Source organism: Silurus aristotelis (genome assembly GCF_946808225.1).
Source record: "Silurus aristotelis genome assembly, chromosome: 15".
Lineage (NCBI taxonomy): Eukaryota > Metazoa > Chordata > Actinopteri > Siluriformes > Siluridae > Silurus > Silurus aristotelis.
Window position 1 is genome coordinate 3,872,190 of NC_139588.1, and position 20,202 is coordinate 3,892,391.

At 39.2% G+C, this 20,202-nt stretch overlaps 2 protein-coding genes across 5 annotated transcripts in view; both read right to left on the minus strand.

Moving 5' to 3' along the window:
* Positions 1–20,202, minus strand: part of LOC310738441 (uncharacterized protein) — a gene marked incomplete at its 5' end in the record, with an annotated part of 500,089 nt that overhangs the window by 427,340 nt on the left and 52,547 nt on the right. The window lies entirely within an intron of this gene.
* On the minus strand, positions 1,712–20,013 carry ak9 (adenylate kinase 9). Of its 4 annotated transcripts, none has more exons than XM_083563451.1 (35): positions 19,753–20,013; positions 18,526–18,668; positions 17,867–17,930; positions 17,734–17,786; positions 17,518–17,614; positions 17,297–17,409; positions 16,972–17,145; positions 16,744–16,848; positions 15,360–15,434; positions 15,165–15,266; positions 14,936–15,075; positions 14,422–14,735; positions 13,930–14,060; positions 10,529–10,679; positions 10,311–10,425; positions 10,098–10,186; positions 9,507–9,701; positions 9,142–9,224; positions 8,864–9,064; positions 8,445–8,690; positions 7,831–7,949; positions 7,502–7,721; positions 7,264–7,317; positions 6,973–7,185; positions 6,647–6,865; positions 5,852–6,065; positions 5,484–5,685; positions 4,583–4,729; positions 4,191–4,408; positions 3,837–4,033; positions 3,349–3,518; positions 2,930–3,028; positions 2,746–2,848; positions 2,457–2,571; positions 1,712–2,362 (listed from the first exon to the last, which is right to left on the minus strand). In XM_083563451.1, the coding sequence occupies exons 2-35, from the start codon at positions 18,643–18,645 to the stop codon at positions 2,157–2,159; spliced, it is 5,064 nt and encodes a 1,687-aa protein (XP_083419577.1). In that variant the 5' UTR covers positions 18,646–18,668; positions 19,753–20,013; the 3' UTR covers positions 1,712–2,156. The 4 variants fall into 4 exon arrangements, with proteins under 4 accessions (XP_083419577.1, XP_083419578.1, XP_083419579.1 ...); XM_083563452.1 differs by having other exon boundaries at positions 18,526–18,671; positions 19,753–19,895; XM_083563453.1 differs by having other exon boundaries at positions 18,526–18,685; positions 19,753–19,826.

Consider the following 20,202-nt stretch of genomic DNA (forward strand, 5'->3'; position numbering starts at 1 on the left):
GACGAGGCTCAGTTCTTTTTACCTTGATCGTAAATGGTAAAATATGCACACCTATTCAGTTGAAACTTGTCGAACATCCAACATATTTTGCTTATAATTAGTATAGAACTTATTAGATACCGTATGTTTAACATTAATAGATTAATCAAACCTGTTTAGCCAATATTTCAATTATACTCACTTATTTACTAGAAGTAAAAAGTAAACTGATAGTCTGATGCTAACACATAAAGTAAGATAGGGCCTGACTGATGCCATGAATGTGCTGATGGAAAAAAAAAAAAAAAACAACCACATATGAGGCAGATTAAGTAGGTTTGTTGGTGGAAAAGAACTCATAGGTCTTAGAAACTGGAGAAGGCATGGGAGAGCAATAAAGGTCTAGGGGACTCAGGAGAAGGTATGGGAGGATAATACACAGAAGAAAATACAGCAATGGGAGGTAAAACAGGGGAAGTTGGAGAATCATCAGTAGGAGACCAGTAGGCAGGATAGGGAGAAGATGTGGAATGTGGGGAGAGAGAAAGAAGAGTTGATGCAGGTTTACGAAGGTAAAAGGAAAGCAAAACAGCAGGGAGGCCAGGTGAGGTCTGTGTGCCTATATTATGTGTAAAAGTACACTGCACAATGTGAGGAGGAAGGAAGGGGTTATCTGGAACAGTTGGGGGAGAGAGACGTTTAATGAATTGTGCAACCTCGGTTGCTAGAGTTAAAATTGGCGATACCGTCTACGGAGAATGCTTCTAAGAGCCGATCTAAATAAAAGAAACCAATAAAGAAAAAGTTAGTGAAGGTCAACATTCCATTAACCAGACATAAGATGTGAAGGTTGACATCACAAGGACTAGACATAAGATCAAAATGTGCAGATGGCAAAACTAGAGAAATGAACAAGGTAGCAAGCCTGTAAATATTATCTCTCAAGGCAACTTATCCTGTACTCAAGGCCCATATGACACAGTGATCTCTAAGGCACATATAACTTAAATATTGAAATGAATAAGTAGAACAACAGTTAAGCATTTATGAATATATAATCTAAGAATATATCCGCTTGACTCAATAATAGTAGAATGGAAACGGCAATACAAATGAGAATAAAAGCAGAAACTTACACATTGCAGGTGCAGGAGAAAAAAAGGCAGCAAAATAATTGTTCACGCACAGAGGATGAGAATCGAATGGGGAAAATCTGAGGAATAAGAAGGTTTTATACAAATAATAATAAAAAAAAAAACTAAAAGAGCTAGGCCGAAAATAAGCGTAACTGAGGGAAACAGGAAGTAAATATATGGAATCTTAGGAAGGTTGGGAGATAACTGGAACTGTAAATTGTAAGAAGGGCAAAAAGATCTAAAGAAATAAGGGTAAATTGTCAAGAAGGAACAATTCCACAAAAGAAATGTGGCATCAGGGTATAAATATGAGAACATTTTGAAATTCTTTGTGCTTGATCATCTTGCTTGTGATTGAGTGACCACCTTCTATGAGCTAATTGGAATGTGTGTTGCACAGGGAATTCACCAAAGAATCCACCTGTGATGTGTCCGCTCAGAGAGAGGTTCTGAGTTCTGACAAACTGGGAATGTAGTCTTCCCTTGTGGAAATGCAGATTCACTTGAAAAAAGTTAAAAGAAAATTGTGTGTGATTGCAGAAGAGATGATCGTATTAACACGTCCAAATTTTCATACAAAAGTAAACACAGGGTTAATATGTTAAATATTTTTATTTGTTACAGTCATTTTCTGCTCTTTATTTAGTTTATCAGTGGTGGACGATAACGAAGTAAATGTAATTTGTTACTGCGTCAGTTCAACAGCAATATGTAATAGATATAAATCAGTATTTGACTCAATAATATCATTCTATTAATAGATCAGTGTGCTGAGAGTAACACTAGAGTCTTTTCATATAAACTAAGTTGATTAAGCAAAGAATTTTGTGACAAAAATGATAATAGGAACATTAAAGCCATAATAAATCATAGTCCTTTGGATAGTTAATTTCATTTGGAGGCAAATACTTTTGTTCTTTTTGTCAAGTGAAGTTTTAAAGGGAGCACTTTTACTGGAGTTCTATTTTATCTCTACTTTAACTCAACTACATGGTTTGTGCACATCATCCACCACTGTGTGTCATATTAATTCCTTCCAAGCTAAATGAGCCCTGTTGCAGTTTCAGCAGAGTCCTTCAAGGCAAGAAACCTGTGAAGCTTATGTCTAAAATCGATGGGAAGCTCATGAAGGGGCTTGTACTTTTGTGTCAAAATGGAGCTCAGATAGGAGATGAGTTCACAGTCATCCTGATACTGAATCAGCTTCTTCTTGTACATCTGAGAACTTCTTGATGTTCCGTTATACGCTGTGTAAAAGATAGGGAAAATATTTGATTGAATAAAGCTTTACATTGTTGAAAACTGTCTACTTTTTGAATGCACCTAAAACTAAATCATTACCTTTTAGATATAAGACCAGGTAGAGTATAGCAGATCTCCTCACACTGAGGTAAGGGAACTTTGGCTTGAGGTTGCCCAGCTCTGTCATGCCTTTAATGATGGCTCTGGCGACTCCCTTGGACCAAGAATGCATACAAATAAAAGCTATGGCTGAGAACCACATGACCGCCAAAAGAATATTTTTACTCAAGGTTTATAAAATAAAAACCAATATACAACATAATCTGAATTCTAGTGAACTATTAGTGAAAAAAAAAAAATCTTAATACCATATTTATTTCCTTAATACCTGTTCCAAATAGCCCAGGATTGGTAACGAGGTCAGTTGCTTTGGCTCTCCGATCGGTGGAAGTTTTCGAGGAAGGTTCTGGTTGCAGTAGGTGTCAGGTGATCTGGGAACAGGTGCAAAAATATACTTATTAGTCAAGTACCCTGGCTAAGAGATACTGGGGATTTTTTTTTTGATACTCAACCGTAGAAATTTATTTCGTTTCTCCTTTGTCTCAAAAACATAGATCTTCTCCTGGTATTCTACTGCAAAGTTTACACTGCCTCGAACCAGAGCCTCATACCTTCACATAAAAAGAGGGAAAAAGGGTAACAAAAAGCTTCATACTCAAGAAACATTTATAAAACTTAGCTCAGAATTCAGGATTTCACAAGTTTAACAAGTATAATTATTATTCAGGCAGTTATAATAATTATAGTTATAATCATCAGCAGCAATGGAGTGTTATATATATATATATATATATATATATATATATATATATATATATATATATATATATATATAAAATAGTATATATAGTGGAAAATTAAGTGGTATGTTGCATTGAATATAAATATGCACTTGGACACCAAAATGCTTAGACATTAAAATATTGCATACCTTTGCTGGCCTTCTTGGTATGTGACTGAACAATAACCTTTTAGCTCCACCTGCTGAGGAAAGCAGCTCTTCACCTGGCCTGCGCTCAGCTTACGGGGAAGAAGATGCGGAAGGGGTAACTTATGAGGGCAAATTGGAGCCACGAACTGCTCTGGTGCCGCAAGAAATTTCTATTGTAATGGAGAGATAGGAAAAAAAATGACAGACTTGTTGTTTTGTAGGTGAAACCAATTGTGCTACGATGCCAACAAAGCTGTGCAACACACTTACCGTTATCAGTTTTTTCTAAACATTATCTACCATATTTGCAATAATGAAAGATTAAATATGGCATAATGCTACAGTAACAGTGCTTATATAATCAGTTATATAGGTATAGTATAGCATATTTAAAAATTGTGCCAGCTGCTACTTTGGAATAGTGTTGACAATGATCTCTAAACCAATATATCAGATCAGAAATAGTACAGATTGGATTAGACCCCTACCTCAAGACATTCCCTGGATGCCATTTTGTAGTAGCATCTCTTGAACTCTGCAGCCAATTCCAGGGAAGCGTCAAAGCTGCAGTCAACCAAGTGTTTATGGAGAGCCAGGCTCACTGGACAATAATGACCAAACTCGCCCAGCCGAGACTGAAGCTCACTTGGAGTAATACACAGATGCGCTACACTAGCAGCCTGGCCTGAAAAAAAAACCCTAGAAGTCTACAGTGTGCTGACTGAAATACTAAGAGTAAAAAACTGGAAAACAGTTATTTAAAAGGATTCAGGACACCTGCCCTGCGAATGCATGGAAGAAGGCACAGAAAGGATTCCTTCACATTTTTCTTGGGCACTCACCTTTATGAATTCTCTTTAAGTAGTTGTGGATGTGTCGCACGCTAATCTTGACTTCGTTCAGAACCCGATGCCATACCCACCAAGTGCTTTTGTGTGCATCTACTGCAACCCAGTTTCGGTACTGCTGAATAAAGTGTGTCCTGAGAGCCTCAACCTCACGTTTGAAACATGAAATCCGGATGTCCAGGAACTGAGTGTCCTCATGCATGGGGTCTGGCCTTTAAAGAGAAAAGAGCATGACGGCATTGCTACACTGCAGAGATCGGACTTTTATATAAATTTTTATTTTATTTAATTGAAAGGGTTTTTTTTTGTACATGCTGTCAAGTGCTTTTTGCAACACACAACTACACATGAAATATGAAAATTATGATTCCTATAATGACTCAGACCTGTTTGGTTTCATCTTATCTTTCATGCCTCTCTTCAGTATTTCCTCTGTGTCCAGCTGCAACTCGATCACTCGATAAGGAATAATGCGGCGAGCAGCCATCAGGTGAGCCTGTCTTTTGGTCATGGGAAAGCCGTCCAGCACATACCTGGGTTGAAGATCAAACAAGTGCTCTGTCAAATGACCTCATCTCTCAGGCTAAAAGCATAAGATCCGTAAGATGTCTTATTATTCTAATGATTGTAATTCATAAAAAAAAAAAAAAAAAATGGTTTTATAAAGGTAAAAACTAAATTTAAACCAATGGGAAAAGATCTATTTTCGAGTTTAACTGTTGTAAATTGACCACCACACAGTATTTTAAGAATATCAAACATTTTAGGAGTCCTTAAGGTACCAGCACAATAAGCAAAGTATCGTCTAATTATCGTTATCGATAAAACTTTCTTTCGGCTTCTCCCGTTAGGGGTCGCCACAGCGGATCCTCCGCATGTTTGATTAGTTATCGTTATCGATAGAATCATTCATTCATTCATTTTCTCCCGCTTATCCGTAATTCGGGTCGCGGGAGAAGCAGGCCCCCGCCTTCGACTGCTGCCCAATCCTCACAGCACCGTCCCTTACGGTCCCTCCTGCAGGTGGTGAGCCCACGGGAAGGCGGCCCCACGTCACTCCGACGTCACGGACCTTGATATTCCCCTCGTAAGGGACCCCCGGAGCATAGAGGGTTAAGGGCCTTGCTCAAGGGCCCAAGAGTGGCAGCCTGGCGATACCGGGGCTTGAACCCCAGACCGATAGATACCTCGATAGAATCAGTAAAAAAAAAATAGAGAGATTTCTTTGCCAATATCGCACACCCCTAGCATACTGTAATTAGATGTGCGAATGACATGGTTCATTACCCTCGTGTGCTGCAGACTACATTCAGCAGGACCACTTCTAGGCACTGAATTGCCAGTTCGTCGGGCACAGTCAAGCCTTGGCTCAAGTACTTCAGCGTTTTAGTGGCGAGCTCTGTCTTGTCGTAGTTGCTGAGCACTGTCTGTACTACGTCGCTGATCGATAGGTGTGCCAGTCCATATTCACGAGCAAACGTGCGAGCAACTAGTCCACACAACACGTACAAACATCCAAAAAAATAGCTTTTGTCAGTTTGCGTTTTAAATGTTGCCTTATAATGTTACACAAAATTATTAACAATGTAATGTTTCATAAATATACGTCGGACTATGGTGATGTATGCATATAATGAAAAGCAAGGGTCACTGACCTGTGGTTTTTCCAGATTTTGGACTACCAATGATGGCGAGTTTGATGGGGAGAGAAGGCTTGGGCTTGGGCTGACGGAGGTATTTGATAGGGCTCGTCATGAAGGTGTTGCGTGTCTCCTTGGAAGCAAAAAAGTAGATGAAGTTGTGGAAGAGGACAGGGAAGCTAAAATTCAGGGGGTCCTGCATATGCTGGATCAGATCTCCCTCTGCATACTATACATCCATTCATTGAAGAAAAAAGAAAAAAAAATTGTGAGTCATTATTTTTCATCCATTGTGCACTTTGGCTTTGTATATACATTCTTACAGTATATTACATCCACATGTAGGAACAAGCATTTTATCTAGAAATGTTACTTATGTTGGTTTAAGGAATCATATAAATAAATATAATATAACTTTATATAATTAAAGAGAGTAATACTGTTACATGAAATAAAAAGTGCTGTAATAATCAGGATCATTCCAGCTGGAACTATGGATTTAAGAATTTTGGAGGTGTAAATGTTTTTTGAGGTGTGTGGGTTTTTTTTTTCTTTTCTATTATCACTAATAATTCGAAAGGAGTATTGAGAAAAATTTGCTTAAAAACCTACGTACACAGAGTTAATGTTTTGTCACCAAAACTTCAACATAACTTTGTCACCAACTCATTTTGATTTTAAAACATTTCTAATGATTTTAACCGTATTACATTTTTCTTTATTATTTGTTATTATAAGCCTTTGAAGTCAAGTACTGGTTCAAGTGAGAAACCTGTAACCACAGGCTTTACACTTCAGTTTAACACTAACCCGGACAGGATCCCGACACCCAAAGGCACTGTAGGATTTGTAAGAAAAGTGCAGGAGTTTCTGTGCAACAGCATAGCTGATTGGGTGACACTTTTGAAACAGAGCTTCCCTGTTCTCAACTAGAGGCTTGACTCGCTTAAGTAGCCGAGCACGCACAGTGTGAGGTTTCCAGTCAGCACTGAGTGTCAGGTGAGGAATCCGGTGTTCATCCAAAAGCTCCTGAAAGAAAGAAGTAAAGTTTTACTTGCGTCTTTTCTTGTATCTGGCAAAAACAAATGATTTTTTTTTTACTGCATTTTTATTCATATGAATTTACACACATTTACCATTATCGTTGTGAGGTTGCTGTCATCTCTGTCAAACGTCTCACTGATTTCTCTTCCTATCCGAACCTCTGCACTGGCTTCTGACTCTTCTTCCTCTCCGTTCTCTTGCTCCTCCTCGGGAAACTCCTCCAGCAGCCTTTCTTCTAGCTCTTGCTCCCAGTTCAGTTGCTCTTCATCCCCTTTAATTTCCTGCACCTCCTCATAGTTCTTATCCTAGGGGTCGAAATTCATATTGAGGTTCTATACCCATATACTACAGTGTTAGCTATGAGAACTATAGTTATGTCTTACTCTGGGTGCATATTCCAGAAAAAGTTCAGCTCTTCTTTTAGCAATGGCCTCCTCCTGGTTAAGGGAATCATTAACAGAATTATAATAACTATCCTTAAAATGTGTTCAGCAAAGTGTATTTCGTTTTCCACATTAGCCATCATTTAGCAAAAACACTTTTTGCCAAGCTAACAGGACTATAGCCTTTGCCTTCTCAGATACAGAACTGTAATGTATCTCTTTAAAGATTTCTTCTCACCCTCATTTTGCTGCGTAGCTGTTTTAGTATATCCATTTGCCCTCTCCTTCGTGCGCATTTCTTTCTCCATCTGCCGAGTCGTGGGGGCAGTAGACGCTTCACCACTTCCGAGACTTCTATAGACATAATTAAGGTGGTATCTGGGTACAAGTGGTTCTCCACTAAAAAGGACACCTCTTCTAAATGCTGAGGAAAACCTTCAAGAATAAAGCCGGTCGACCTAAAAGAACCATACGATGGTAGAGAAAGATATTAAATAAAATAAAAACAAAAAACATAAAAAATATATACATATTCTATAATTGAACATTGCATGGATTAAATTTTACTTGTATGGCTCATGATGCCAGAACTGCGCCAGAAGCTTCTTTAAGATATCGTGTGGCAATTGCTGTCCATCGGATAAATATGACTTTATGAGTTCCTCTTCATCTGTCAGTGCTGGAGTCTTTTACATAAATCAACATAAAGAAATATCCAAAATAAAACTTTAATCATATAATTCTAGCAAAAAAGAATTAATTAAAGATAAAATATAAAATAATCATGTTACATCCACAATGTAAATCCATTTCTACCTTTCTACCTATTTCATGTATAGAAAGCCAATCAAGCTCATCGATATATGCGATACGCAAATGATATGCAAAAACGATATTGCTTTTTCAGGAGTTAGCTTTTTTTTTAAAGAATTTAACAACTAATCTGTTTTATAGACCAGTGCTTCAATTGCATAGCCATCTCTGAGAGGGAATAATGCCACACTTATTAGCATCCCTATAAAAATTAAAAGTCCCGGTTAGACTTGAACGCCCCTCCTAAGTCCAAAGGTAAATAAAAATTTTGTAAAACATTAGCTTAGAAAACCTTTGTCGTGAGGAATTCTCTCCACACCTACCTCTTTGTAGTCTTGATTAATAATAATCCTTTCCTTGCGGCTCACCTCATCCTCAGGATTGACGGGGGAAGCCGTGGACTGGGGATGTTCCTGCAGCATACTTTGCAGCTCTTCGGGCGGCTCGACCTCATCAGCATAGGGCACGCGGGTATGAGTCTTGGCCACTATTAGCTCTTGCAGCAGCTCGTGGAACTGGATATGAAAGAGACCCAGCTGTTGCGCCAGCCATTGGCCATGAGTGGTTTTTCCTGAGCCACGCACTCCCAGCAGGAACACACGCAAGGGAGGAGGCTTGTGATATGAGAAAGACATGAGGTGAAGGACTTTCCAGTCTAATGATTTAGATCATACAATGTGGCAGAGGCTTGAATTTTATAGACTTGGTCTAAACTTGAATATGACAATAAGTGTTGACACTGATTTTTAACATTTCTTGATATCTGAATTATTTGTTGCTTTCCTACTTTGAGCAGTTGTGAAGTTGCGGCATAAAGCTCAGGCGTCTGCATGAACTTCTCCCATGCTTCAATGCTAGATAGGAAGTACAGTTTTTCTCTGTATTTTGCAGCAATTTCACTTGTGCAAGGAACCAAAGTGCCCTTCTCCCTCAGCACCACTGGGCAGTACGTATTAGTGTCCCCAAGCCTCAATTCATTGCTCTTTTCCTAGGGATGGATGTAGTTTGTAAGTGATAAAAGAAAACACAACACCTATGAACTTTGGTTTAAGCTTATGCAACAACCTCTGCTTCATCCTCCTCCTCCTCCTCCTGTTCTTTATCCAGATCCATTGTGGTCATTTCTTGGGCCTTGTACTTAAATGGTCCTTATTTACAGAATAATTACAAGAAAGAAAATGGTATCAATCATTTGATTAGGAATTCCATAACTTGCAGCACAGCACAACCTTTTAAATTAATAAAAATAAATAAATAAATAAATCACTATTCAAAAAAATAGTGATGTGGGTTCGTTGTCCGTAACGTCAATGTCCATTGAAACATCGCATCGAGCGGCAGGTGTAAAAACCCTTTAAAATGTCTTTAATGAACTGCTGTTTAATGTTGCCAAGTTCAAAATTAGAGCAAGATATAAATACTTCACATACTCTCCATGTGGTCAATCATGTTCTGGAGCAGAACGTGAGGGTTTTGGTTGGCGATCTCCAGTGTAGCATAGCTGCAACTAATGGAGGACTCCATGCTATTCCATTCCTGGGTAAAATTTATTAGCTGCAGCTTGTACATTTCCATCGCTGAGCCTGAAGGATAGCCCTGTTCCCATGTACTAGGTAACATCACCTCTACAAGCACGCACACACACACACACACACCTCAATAATTTCAGCAGACAGTATATTATATGAATTCTATTACACATTACTACTTTCACCCAAAAACATGACATTTATTGCCTAGATATAAAATATGTAGATATAATAAAATAATGTTTTAATTAATTCAATTATTTATATACAAATATATATTTATATTTATTATTTATATATTATATATTAATATTTATATATTAATTATCAAGCTAATCAAATTTCCTATCAAATCAAAATTCCCAAATATGTATTGTACTGAGAATATCAATTTCAGATCTACTGATATTTCAGAATATCAGTAGATCACATGAACCTACAAAATGTTTGCTGTATTTATGAAAAACTGAATCAGTAGTGAAGCTACAATACCAGTAACATCAGGCTCCTCAGGCACCACCTCCAGTTTCGAAAGAACATTGTCTGGCTGGGTGTCCGTTTCTGAGTGCAGCACCTGCTGCCTGAATGCAGTACAGGAAACACAGGATGTAAAAAGGAACCTCAAGCTCTAAAGGATCACTACATGCAGAATAATTATCTAGAATCTATATATAGAAATCCTAGTCCTCGTTCGCTCGAACTCACTGTGGGTTTTGGCTTTCGGCTGCTTTCTGTCTCTCCTCCTCCTGTAATTGAGTTAGTACAATTGCATCCACCTGCTCCTTGTTCTGTTCATAAATCCTTCTCAGAACTGTCCTGCCTATAAAACACATACTCTTCTTAATGGTTTCCAAACAAATAATTCTTGTGACGATAACACATGAAGAACATGCATAACAGAAACAAATGATCAAAAACTTCACCTTCTGCCTCACTGTCTCTGAGACAGAACAGCACATCAGGCTTAAGGTCAGGATGCAGTTCCTGAATGAAAGTTAGCTGGGTTTTGTTTGTGGGATAGTTGTCCAGCACCCAGCCCCTTTTAAACTCCGCATCGGCATCTTCTGCCTGAATCTAACAATCCCCGATTTGATTAAATTCGGAATTCACAACCAGCATAATTACATGCAAAAAACGTAGTTATCCTAATATAACCTATTTACAAAAAAGGTGAAACACTGTGTAAAATGCAAATAAAAACAAGGATTTGCAAATATATTGAATCCATAATTATTATTTTCTTTCAGCTTCTTCCATTAAGGGTTGCCACAGCGGATCATACGTCTCCATACCCCCTGTCCTCTCCATTTGCCTCTTTTAAACCAACTACCTTCATGCCTTCCCTCACCACATCCATAAACCTCCTCCTTGGCCTTCCTCTTTTCCTCCTTCCTCAGCATTCTCCTACCGATATACCCCATGTCCCTCCTCTGCACATGTCCAAACCATCTCAATCACGCATCCATCACCTTGTCTCTGAAAAGTCCTACATGCGCTCTCCCTTTAATAAACTCATTTCTAATCCTGTCCATCCTCATCACTCCCAACAAAAATCTCAACATCTTCAGCTCTGCTACCTCCAGCTCCACCTCCTGTCTTTTACTCAATACCACTGTCTGTAATCTATACAACATTGCAGGTCTCACCACAGTCCTATAAACTTTTCCTTTCACTCTTACAGATACCCTTCTATCACAAATTACTTCTGCTATCACTCTTCTCCACCCACTCCACCCTGCCTGCACTTTTGTCTTCACTTCTCTAACACACTCTCCATTACTTTGCACTGTTGATCCCAGGTACCTGAACTCCTCCACCTTCTCCACCTCTTCTCCCTGTAACCGCACCACTCCACTGCCCTCCCTCTCATTCACACACATGTACTCTGTCTTACTCCTTTTGACTTTCATTTCCCTTCTCTCCAGCATGTACCTCCACCTCTCCAGGCTCTTCTCAACCTGCTCCCTACTCTCACCACAAATCACAATATCATCTGTAAACATCATAGTCCACGGAGACTCCTGTCTGACCTCGTCTGTCAACCTGTCCATCACCACTGCAAACAGGAAAGGGCTCAGAGCCGATCCTTGATGCAGTCCAACTTCCACCTTGAAGCAGTCTGTCGTTCCTACTGCACACGCTGCATCACCTGATGTCCTGCATCACCCTCAAAAACTTAATAATAATAATACCCAACTCCTCCTTTAGCACCCTGTTGTACGCTTTCTCTAAATCCACAAACACATTATGCAACTCCTTCTGACCTTTTCTATACCTCTCCATTAACATTTCTAAAGCAAATAAGGCATCTGTGGTGCTCTTCCTCGGCATGAAACCATATTGTTGCTCACAGATGGTCACCTCTTCTCTCAGCCTGGCTTCCACTACTCTTTCCATAATTTCATGATGTGACTGATCAACTTAATTCCCCTGTAGTTACTGCAGGTCTGCACATCTCCCTTATTCTTAAAGATCAGTACCAGCACACTTCTTCTCTATTCCACAGGCATCCTCTCACCTTCCAAAATCTTGTTGAACAATCTGTTTAAAAACTCCACTGCCATCTCTCCTAAACATCTCCATGCTTCTACCGGTATGTCATCTGGTCCTACCGACTTTCCACTATTCATCCTTTTAATCGCTGCTCTCACTTCCTCCTTACTAATCCTATCCACTTCCTGCTTTACCATCTCCACACCATCCAAACTTCTCTCTCTCTCATTTTTCTTCTTCATCAGCTGCTTATATTTCCTCCATCTTCTAAAAACACACTCCTCACTAGTAAACACATTTCCATCTCCATCCTTTATAACTTGCAGCACATCCTTCCCAGCTCGGTCCCTCTGCCTGGCCAATCGTCAGGGGTAAATACACATTGTTTACCTTAACTGTTAAATTCTGTAATGCTGCTTTTTAGAAATTAATTTGACTCAATGTTCATCGCTCTATCCATCCACACCATAAAATAATTGTTTAAACCCCCCTCTAATATTCCTGGCCGTACTCCCTTTCCACTTAGTCTCCTGAACACACAACATATCTACCTTTCTCCTCACCATCATATCAGCTACCTCTCTCCCTTTACTAGTAATAGTACCAACATTAAAAAAGTACTAACCCTAACCTCCAATCTCCTCCACTTATCCTTTCCCTGCCATCTCTGTAGATGACTTCCTTCTCTCCCTCTCCTCCTTCAGCCAGCAGTAGCCCAATTTCTACCGGTACCCTGTTGGCTAACAATACCTGTGGCGGTCGTTGGTAACCCACGCCTCGACCGATCCGGTATGAGATTCTGATTTGTGAGCCGCATATTTGATTTGGCACATTTTACGCTGAATGCCTTAATTAACACAACCCTCCCTGTTTATCCGGGCTTGGGAACGGAACAAAGAGTGCACTGGCATGTGCAACCCGTAATGGCTGGGTTCTCATAAACACATAACTAATTTACATGGCTCAAAAAAGTTAGGACAGTGCAACAAAAGAAAAAGTATGTTATTAAAAGTAACCAGCTGGATAAACATTGACAGGTTGATTGACAACAGGTCAGGAGGATTTAGAGTCTCTCAGAAGTAAATAAGAGCAGAACATCACCAATGAAAAAATGAGTCTGCAAATTGTGGAACAATTAAAAAATAATGTTCCATCAAAAAGTGGAAAACTGTTTAGTGGTAAGTCAAATCAAAATTTTAACTTTTTTTTGGAAACCATGAACATGAAGTCCTCAGGACTAAAGATAAGAGGGACTATCTGGCTTGTTATCAGCGTTTAGTTTAAAAAGCCGCAACTATGATGGTATTGGCATGAAAAAAGACGTTTTCTGGATGAAAGCATTTGTTGCTCTAAAACCTGTATATACCGTTCACATTATACCCTGTGGAATGGGCAGCTTGCACATTTGGAAAGGCTTCTTTTTTGGCACATTATAAAAGAAAAAACACAACAAGGAACACCCACTGTTGAGCAGCTAGAGTCCAATGTCAGACACATATAGGACAACATTTCTCTTCCAAAACTTCAGCAACTGTGCTCCTCAGTCCCCAGATGTATACGGACAGAAGACATGATGCTACTCAGTGGTAAACATGGCCCAGTCCCAACTTATCTAAAACCTTTTACAGCCATCAAATTCTAAATGACTTTATTTTTTCCTTTAAATGGAATATCTTTTTTGTTTTATTCTGAATAGAATATGGATTTATGAGATTTGCAAATCATTGAATTCTGTTTTTAATTTACATTTCACTTAGCATCCCAACTTTTTTGGAGTAGTTATTTTAGCAAATTATTTTGCTTTATTTCAATGTAAGTACAGTTACAATACCTCTCTGATCCGTTTTTTCAGGACATCTGCACACATTTCATCTGATGGTTCCATTGACATCTTTTTTGATTCTTTCATGGCTTCTTCCACTAGAGCTCGAACTTCTGGGTGATCCTCTGTGACCTCCATTTCTACAGCGACACGCATGGCAACAATATGTCTCACATATCAGGTGAATAAATAAAAGTCACAACAGTAAACCTGTACGTCTCTTTGTAACCAACACAACAAACTAAGAGAGTGAATCCACCATTTTTTTAAGGCAAGACCTCCTCATTGAGACTCACCAAACACAAAAAGGTACTCTAATTACGTTCACCATTAAATTTGTTATATTAATATAGTAATATATATATTATTATAAATTACTTTGTTGAAATTCTAGTTTATTAAGCTAAATTACAGTTTGACTTTGGCTGCACCTAACCTTCCATAAATATTTGTGAAAATTATTGAATTTGTTTAATGGGAAATTTCTTGGTCCACTCTTACCAGAATCATTCTCGCTCATTATCTGAGCCTTGACCTTTTCCAGGGCTGAACTTATTGCATCCTGATGCGCTTTCTCCAGCCGTTCTTGCCTCATTTCATCATCCTCGTCCATCAGCCTCTTCATGTCTATCACAACAGCACCATAATGCTCAGCCAAGAGTGCACTCAGAGTACTCTTTCCAGACTGTGGTGGCCCGATCACAGACACTTTGCAGGGTGGGCGTGGCATGGGTGGGACCAGATACCATCTTGGCTTCACCATAAACTTCTGCAGAGCCTCTTCAGAGGAGAGGAGGTAGAATTTATTTAGGAAACTAGAGAAACAGGGGAACAAAAAAACACAATGGTAATTGTAAAAACTATTTTGTACCTAACATTAAGAAACGTAAGGACTTATATTGGTTTGATAGCTACACTGATTGTTCCCATCAAGTAACATTAATATTAGTATTTGGATCGCTGATACAGTTCTCTATATTAGCTTTCATTTCTAGTCCACTCTAAAGACTCTCACCTGACCGAAAATTGAGGTTTGCCATTCAGTATTTTGCCTTCTTTAAGGGCAACAGGGCAAATGCAGGACCATCGACTCCTTTGCCAGTAATAGCCTGGTGCTATGGCCTTGCTGGAGGAAAGGACTTGCAACAGCTCTTCCTACATGGTATGAGACAAGACAAATAAAAATGCAGGTAACACACAAGCCTTAGGTCCTGCCATTGTAATTAAAAGGGGCTACACCTTACATTGTCCATCTCCTTATGCAGTTCCTCCTCCTCTGGGTATAGTAATCGCATAGGAACTGCTGATCTTCTCACAGCCATGAAGTCTAGGCAATTTATTAGATGCTGATCAAAAAGATAAAAGTATCGTATTTTATAACTTTGCCAACAGCTGGATCAGGCATTCGAGCTCATATTCCTATGACAGTGGCCACCCACCCCTAAAAGCTCTTCTGGATCTTTGTTTCCATCAAGCTCAAATAAATACCGGGGGTCATGAGCTGCCATGAAGTCCTACACACACACACACACACACACACACACACAAAAACACACAGTCAAGAGCTCACTTTTCCTCTAGCAAAGTACTGAAAAACTGTGTTTTGGATAAATATTTATATGGACAGTATATTGAAGAATAGAAAAGGTTAGATTTAGGGGTGGTCCGATCCGGATTTTTGGAGCCAATCATTGGAAGCTGTATTGTCCGATACTGATGACGATCACTAATTGCAGGGTCTACTATTTGAAGCCTTTCATTTATCAGGTAACATTATATATGCTTTGAGACAATGTCTGTTGTGAAAAGCGCTATACAAATAAACTTGACTTGACTTGACTTGACTAAGTGATAAAAACTTTCTTTCGGCTTCTCCTATTAGGGGTCGCCACAGCGGATCATGTATTCATGATCCGCATGTTCAATTTGGCACGTTTTTACGCTGGATGCCCTTCCTAACGCAACCCTACCCGCAGCGGTGAGAGCGCCGCATCCTAACCACTAGACCACCAAGGAACCTATATATGCTAAGTGATAAATAACTTCAAATACCATCAAGCTCAAAATTAGAGAAAATAAAAGTGTAGTTGTGTTCGGTACCTAACTGATGTGGTTTTAATTTACTTGCATTAATGACCTAATTGTTTGTTTGTGGTTGCTTTGAGTGTATGGACTTTATTTTTAATTGAAAAATCAGAAATGAAGATTAATAAAGAACATGTGATAAATCATTGTCATGTCCTTATTCCCCACTAGAGGACTGTGTAACATGAATTCAAGTGGATGATAATCAAGGCATATAAATTCCATTATTTTGTATGAAATTTCTTTATACTTCTTACTGTCCTTACAGTAGGGTTGCTCTCTAATACCGACAGTTGAGTGAGTGGTGCTTGAGTTGCTGAACCGTCCCTCTCTCCTAGCAGTTTCCCAGCAGTTTTGGAAACTGCTCCTATTCCTTTATGTGACTAACCTTCAAATGTCTGATATGGTTGGTGTGTTGAAATGTTTTGGGTGCTTCTGCCTCGGACTTTTCTTGGTACACACGTTGTAGATTGTTAAAGTACTGTCCTTTTTACACACCTCGCCCTTCTGTATCGGCCTTTATTGAGATCGCCGATCAAATAAAAAAAATTTATTCACTTGACTAAACACTTGACTACCTTAAAAGGAAATTGGAATGACCTCAAAATATTACACATGATGACTTATATTATTATTTATTTTCATTAAGGGTGCTGATCATTTTGTTTAGTCGCAGTAATCCATTTAAGTACATAAGTGGACTATTTCTGAATAGATGACAACTGGAGATTTTCCCACCTCTGAAGGCATGAGCACGGTTTCTGTATAAAGGTGAATCCTACGATAGGCCTCCTCTGGGTAATTTTCTTTTACCCTCAAGTGGCTTTGAGTGTGCATGTCCTTCTGCACAAGCACACACACACATACACACATGCAATTCAGTTCTCAGAATCGAAGACAATGAACAAAGCAAACTAATAAGCATGTCCTTGTTTATCCTATATTATAACTATTATACTGCATCACCTTTTCCTTCACCTCCTGCACAACCTGTTCATCTTCCTCCTCTTCATCATCTTCCTCCATTTTTTCCTCTGCATCACTCTCGGATGACACCTTGTTCACACGTGAGTCCCACTGCTCCCTGTCAAAGTGCTGCCTCTGGCCTGCAAGCCGGTTGATCAGGTCCGTGTCTGCACACTGCATGCGAAGAGAACCAGCAGTACTCAAACACACTAGTCAAACAGGCACATGACCTGTCGTGTTTTTTACATTTGTTCCATAATCATTTACTGCAATTCATTTATACTCGAATTTTGGACCAACAAGATGATAAAAGAAACAAATTGACCTTAATATTGATGATGAAGTCCGGTGGAAGTTTTAGTTTTTTCACCAAATCGATTTGCTCACTGATCTTCAGATATTCTTCAGACAGTGATGGTAAGCATGACAGAACATAGCCTGCTCAAGCACAACATGAACCAGTCATTACCTTATGAAAGCCTTAATAATTGAATGTCTTTCAATGATATTGTATAACAGACATCTCTTAAATGCCTTTCAACTTACCATAGCTTTCCACCTCGGGCGAGTTGAGCTTATCAAGAATTAAAGTCATCATCTTCTCCTCTGGAATGTTCTTTCCTACAGCCAGGGTGGCAACGAACTAAAATCCAGACATCACATCTAATTCATCGTGGTACCAAAGTGCTTTTGAGGGCATGATTTCAACTATGAAATTAAACCTAACACACACACACACACACACACACACACACACACAACCTCTTTTGCTTGCTTTGTACCATCATGAAGGTGAGTGCTGAGCAACTCTGTGTCTGAAGAAAAATAAATGATTAGAGAATACACAACAACAGAGAACTTGGAGTGACAGAAAAAATGACAAATGTAAATATACCATCTATGAGGACACATCCCCAGGTTTGGGCAAAATTTCTGGCGAGGGTAGACTTTCCAATCCCCTTAAAAAAAAAAGATCAGAGTTATCCCAATCTGTTTTCAAGTGCAGTCTAAGCAAATATCACATTTTCTCTTTTATATTTACACATTATTTGATATATGGTAACTTATATGTGCTTGTTAAATTCTCACAGATTAATTTCCCTGTTGGCTTTCCACTAGATTTTGGGGCTTAGCCACAATGCCATTCATGTTCATTCAGCTAAATAAGTGTGATTAGGTCCTGATGTTAAGTGAGGAGGTCTGGAGATCAGTTCCAGTTCATTCCAAAGGATTTCAGTGGGTTTGAGGGAATGATGGATGTTTTTCCTCTTCAGCCTTCACATCATATCTTATCCAGATATGAGCTCTCAGTGCCGTGCTAAAACAAAGTTAGTTTTTTTGGTTCCAGTGTGAAATTGTGCACAAGTGCTTCTAATCTAAAGGAGCACATATCGGTGTGATGGTCAGGTGTTTCAGGTGTTCATAGACATTACATTACAACAGTTGCTTTTTGTAGTGTATATAGTGTACAAATATGGTCAATAATGTACTGTTACAATTACAATACAATGTCTCTTGAAGTATGTTTTAACAGTACATAAGGTTTCAACTCACAGGTTTTCCCAGGATAAGGAAGCAAGTAGGCTTGGAGCACAGCAATTCGTTCTCAGCTTCATCCTCTATTAGACAGTCAGACAAGGAAGCGTCACACGTACCATTTCCATGAGACGCCATGATCGAATCAATCGTTCAATAATCTGCTGAGGAAATAAAACTGCATGTGGTGAGAGAGGAAATCAAATTAACAAAAATATTTACAGCACACATCAGTTCAGATTTTACTGGTTACACTCACTTCACCTGTCCTCATCTCACCTCATCTGTCCTCACCTCAACTCACCTACTCTCACTTTATTAAATCTGTCCTCACTTCACCTCATTTGTCCTCACCTCACCTGTTCTCAAATCACCTTACCTGTCCTCACCTTGTGGTGCCTTTTACCATTTAACCTCTTGCCCTATTATGCCTTACTATTGTGTACTACAAATCAGAATTAACATATTTGAAGCACCAGTGAGCACAACGCACCTGCTCAACTTCTAAAAGCAGATAATAAATGTATCAAAAGAATAGAGGGTCAAGGCTTGAGGTGGTTCCGATGCTAGAAGTTCCTGAGCCACAGCTTGGACCATGAATAAATCACATGATAAATAAATAATAACAAATAAATAGGTTAAATAAAATAGTAATGGATGGGTTTTTATCACCAGTACTATTTACTGGATATTCAGAGATAACGGTGGTGGACGAGGTAATAGGTGGACAACAAACAATAAAAGCATTACACCGTTTGCAGAAGTGGGAATATACTGTAAGGATGAGGCATTGATTGTGTTTTTGAGGCTTCCATAGAACTTCCAGACACTGTTTCTTGTTTGAATCAAGTCTATTCTCTTGGACACCACAACCATTGAGCCTAAACTTACTTTGTTTCGTATGTATGGCACTTTCACTTATTAATTGTCCATGACAACCTGTCCTCACTTCACCTGCCCTCGCTTCACCTGTCCTCACTTGAGGTGTCCTCACTCCAGCCGTCCTCACTTGACATGTTCTCACTTCACATGTCCTCACCTCATCTGTCCTCAATTTAGCTGTCTTCACTTTACTTGTCCTCACCCCATCTGTCCTCACCTGTCCCTCACTGCAGCTAGTAATCGACTTATCTATGTACTTGAAGCTCAGAGACAAGACAAGACAAGAAGCAGTTTGTAACTCCTGGTGCTGTTTTATTTTAGTTTGTTGGCTCTGTTCATTAAAAGCTAAGCCGATTTTCTTACCTTCAGTTTCCGGAGCTTCTTTTAACCTTCTGCCTTCTTTTATTCATGTTTATGTGCCACCATGGTAACCCTTCCCCCCCTAAGAGCGCATGCGCAGACCCGAGAGGCGCCAGTGAACAACGCAGAGTTTTCTTCTTGTCTTTTTATTTTCATGTGTCATGTAAGTACGCAGAGGTTTCCGTTTCCAACAATCAACAAATATCGGATCTTCTTATGAATTCGAGCAGAAAATCGAATCATCGGTGAAGTGCATTCGGGCGGCACTATTGCATATTGAGCAGCAGAGGGCAGCAGTGTCCGCGCTATGAACCCACACTGTAGTCCCTGTTCACAAAAAGATCATAAAAATGACCTGAACCGTGTGTCGCATTAACATAGAGCAGGAGAAAGAGGAAAAACATCACATTATATGGTCGCAAAACACTAGAGAACTTTCTCATTCCTGATAAG

Bases quoted from the DNA above. Each gene is read 5' to 3' on its own strand.
- ak9 (XM_083563451.1), bottom strand. From the start codon at position 18,645: ATGGCGTCTCATGGAAATGGTACGTGTGACGCTTCCTTGTCTGACTGT. The intron at 17,615-17,733 runs GTTGTGTGTGTG...TCTGGATTTTAG, and splicing joins GTACAAAGCAAGCAAAAGAG to TTCGTTGCCACCCTGGCTGT. The intron at 7,186-7,263 runs GTAAGACATAAC...TTCGACCCCTAG, and splicing joins TTCTGGAATATGCACCCAGA to GATAAGAACTATGAGGAGGT.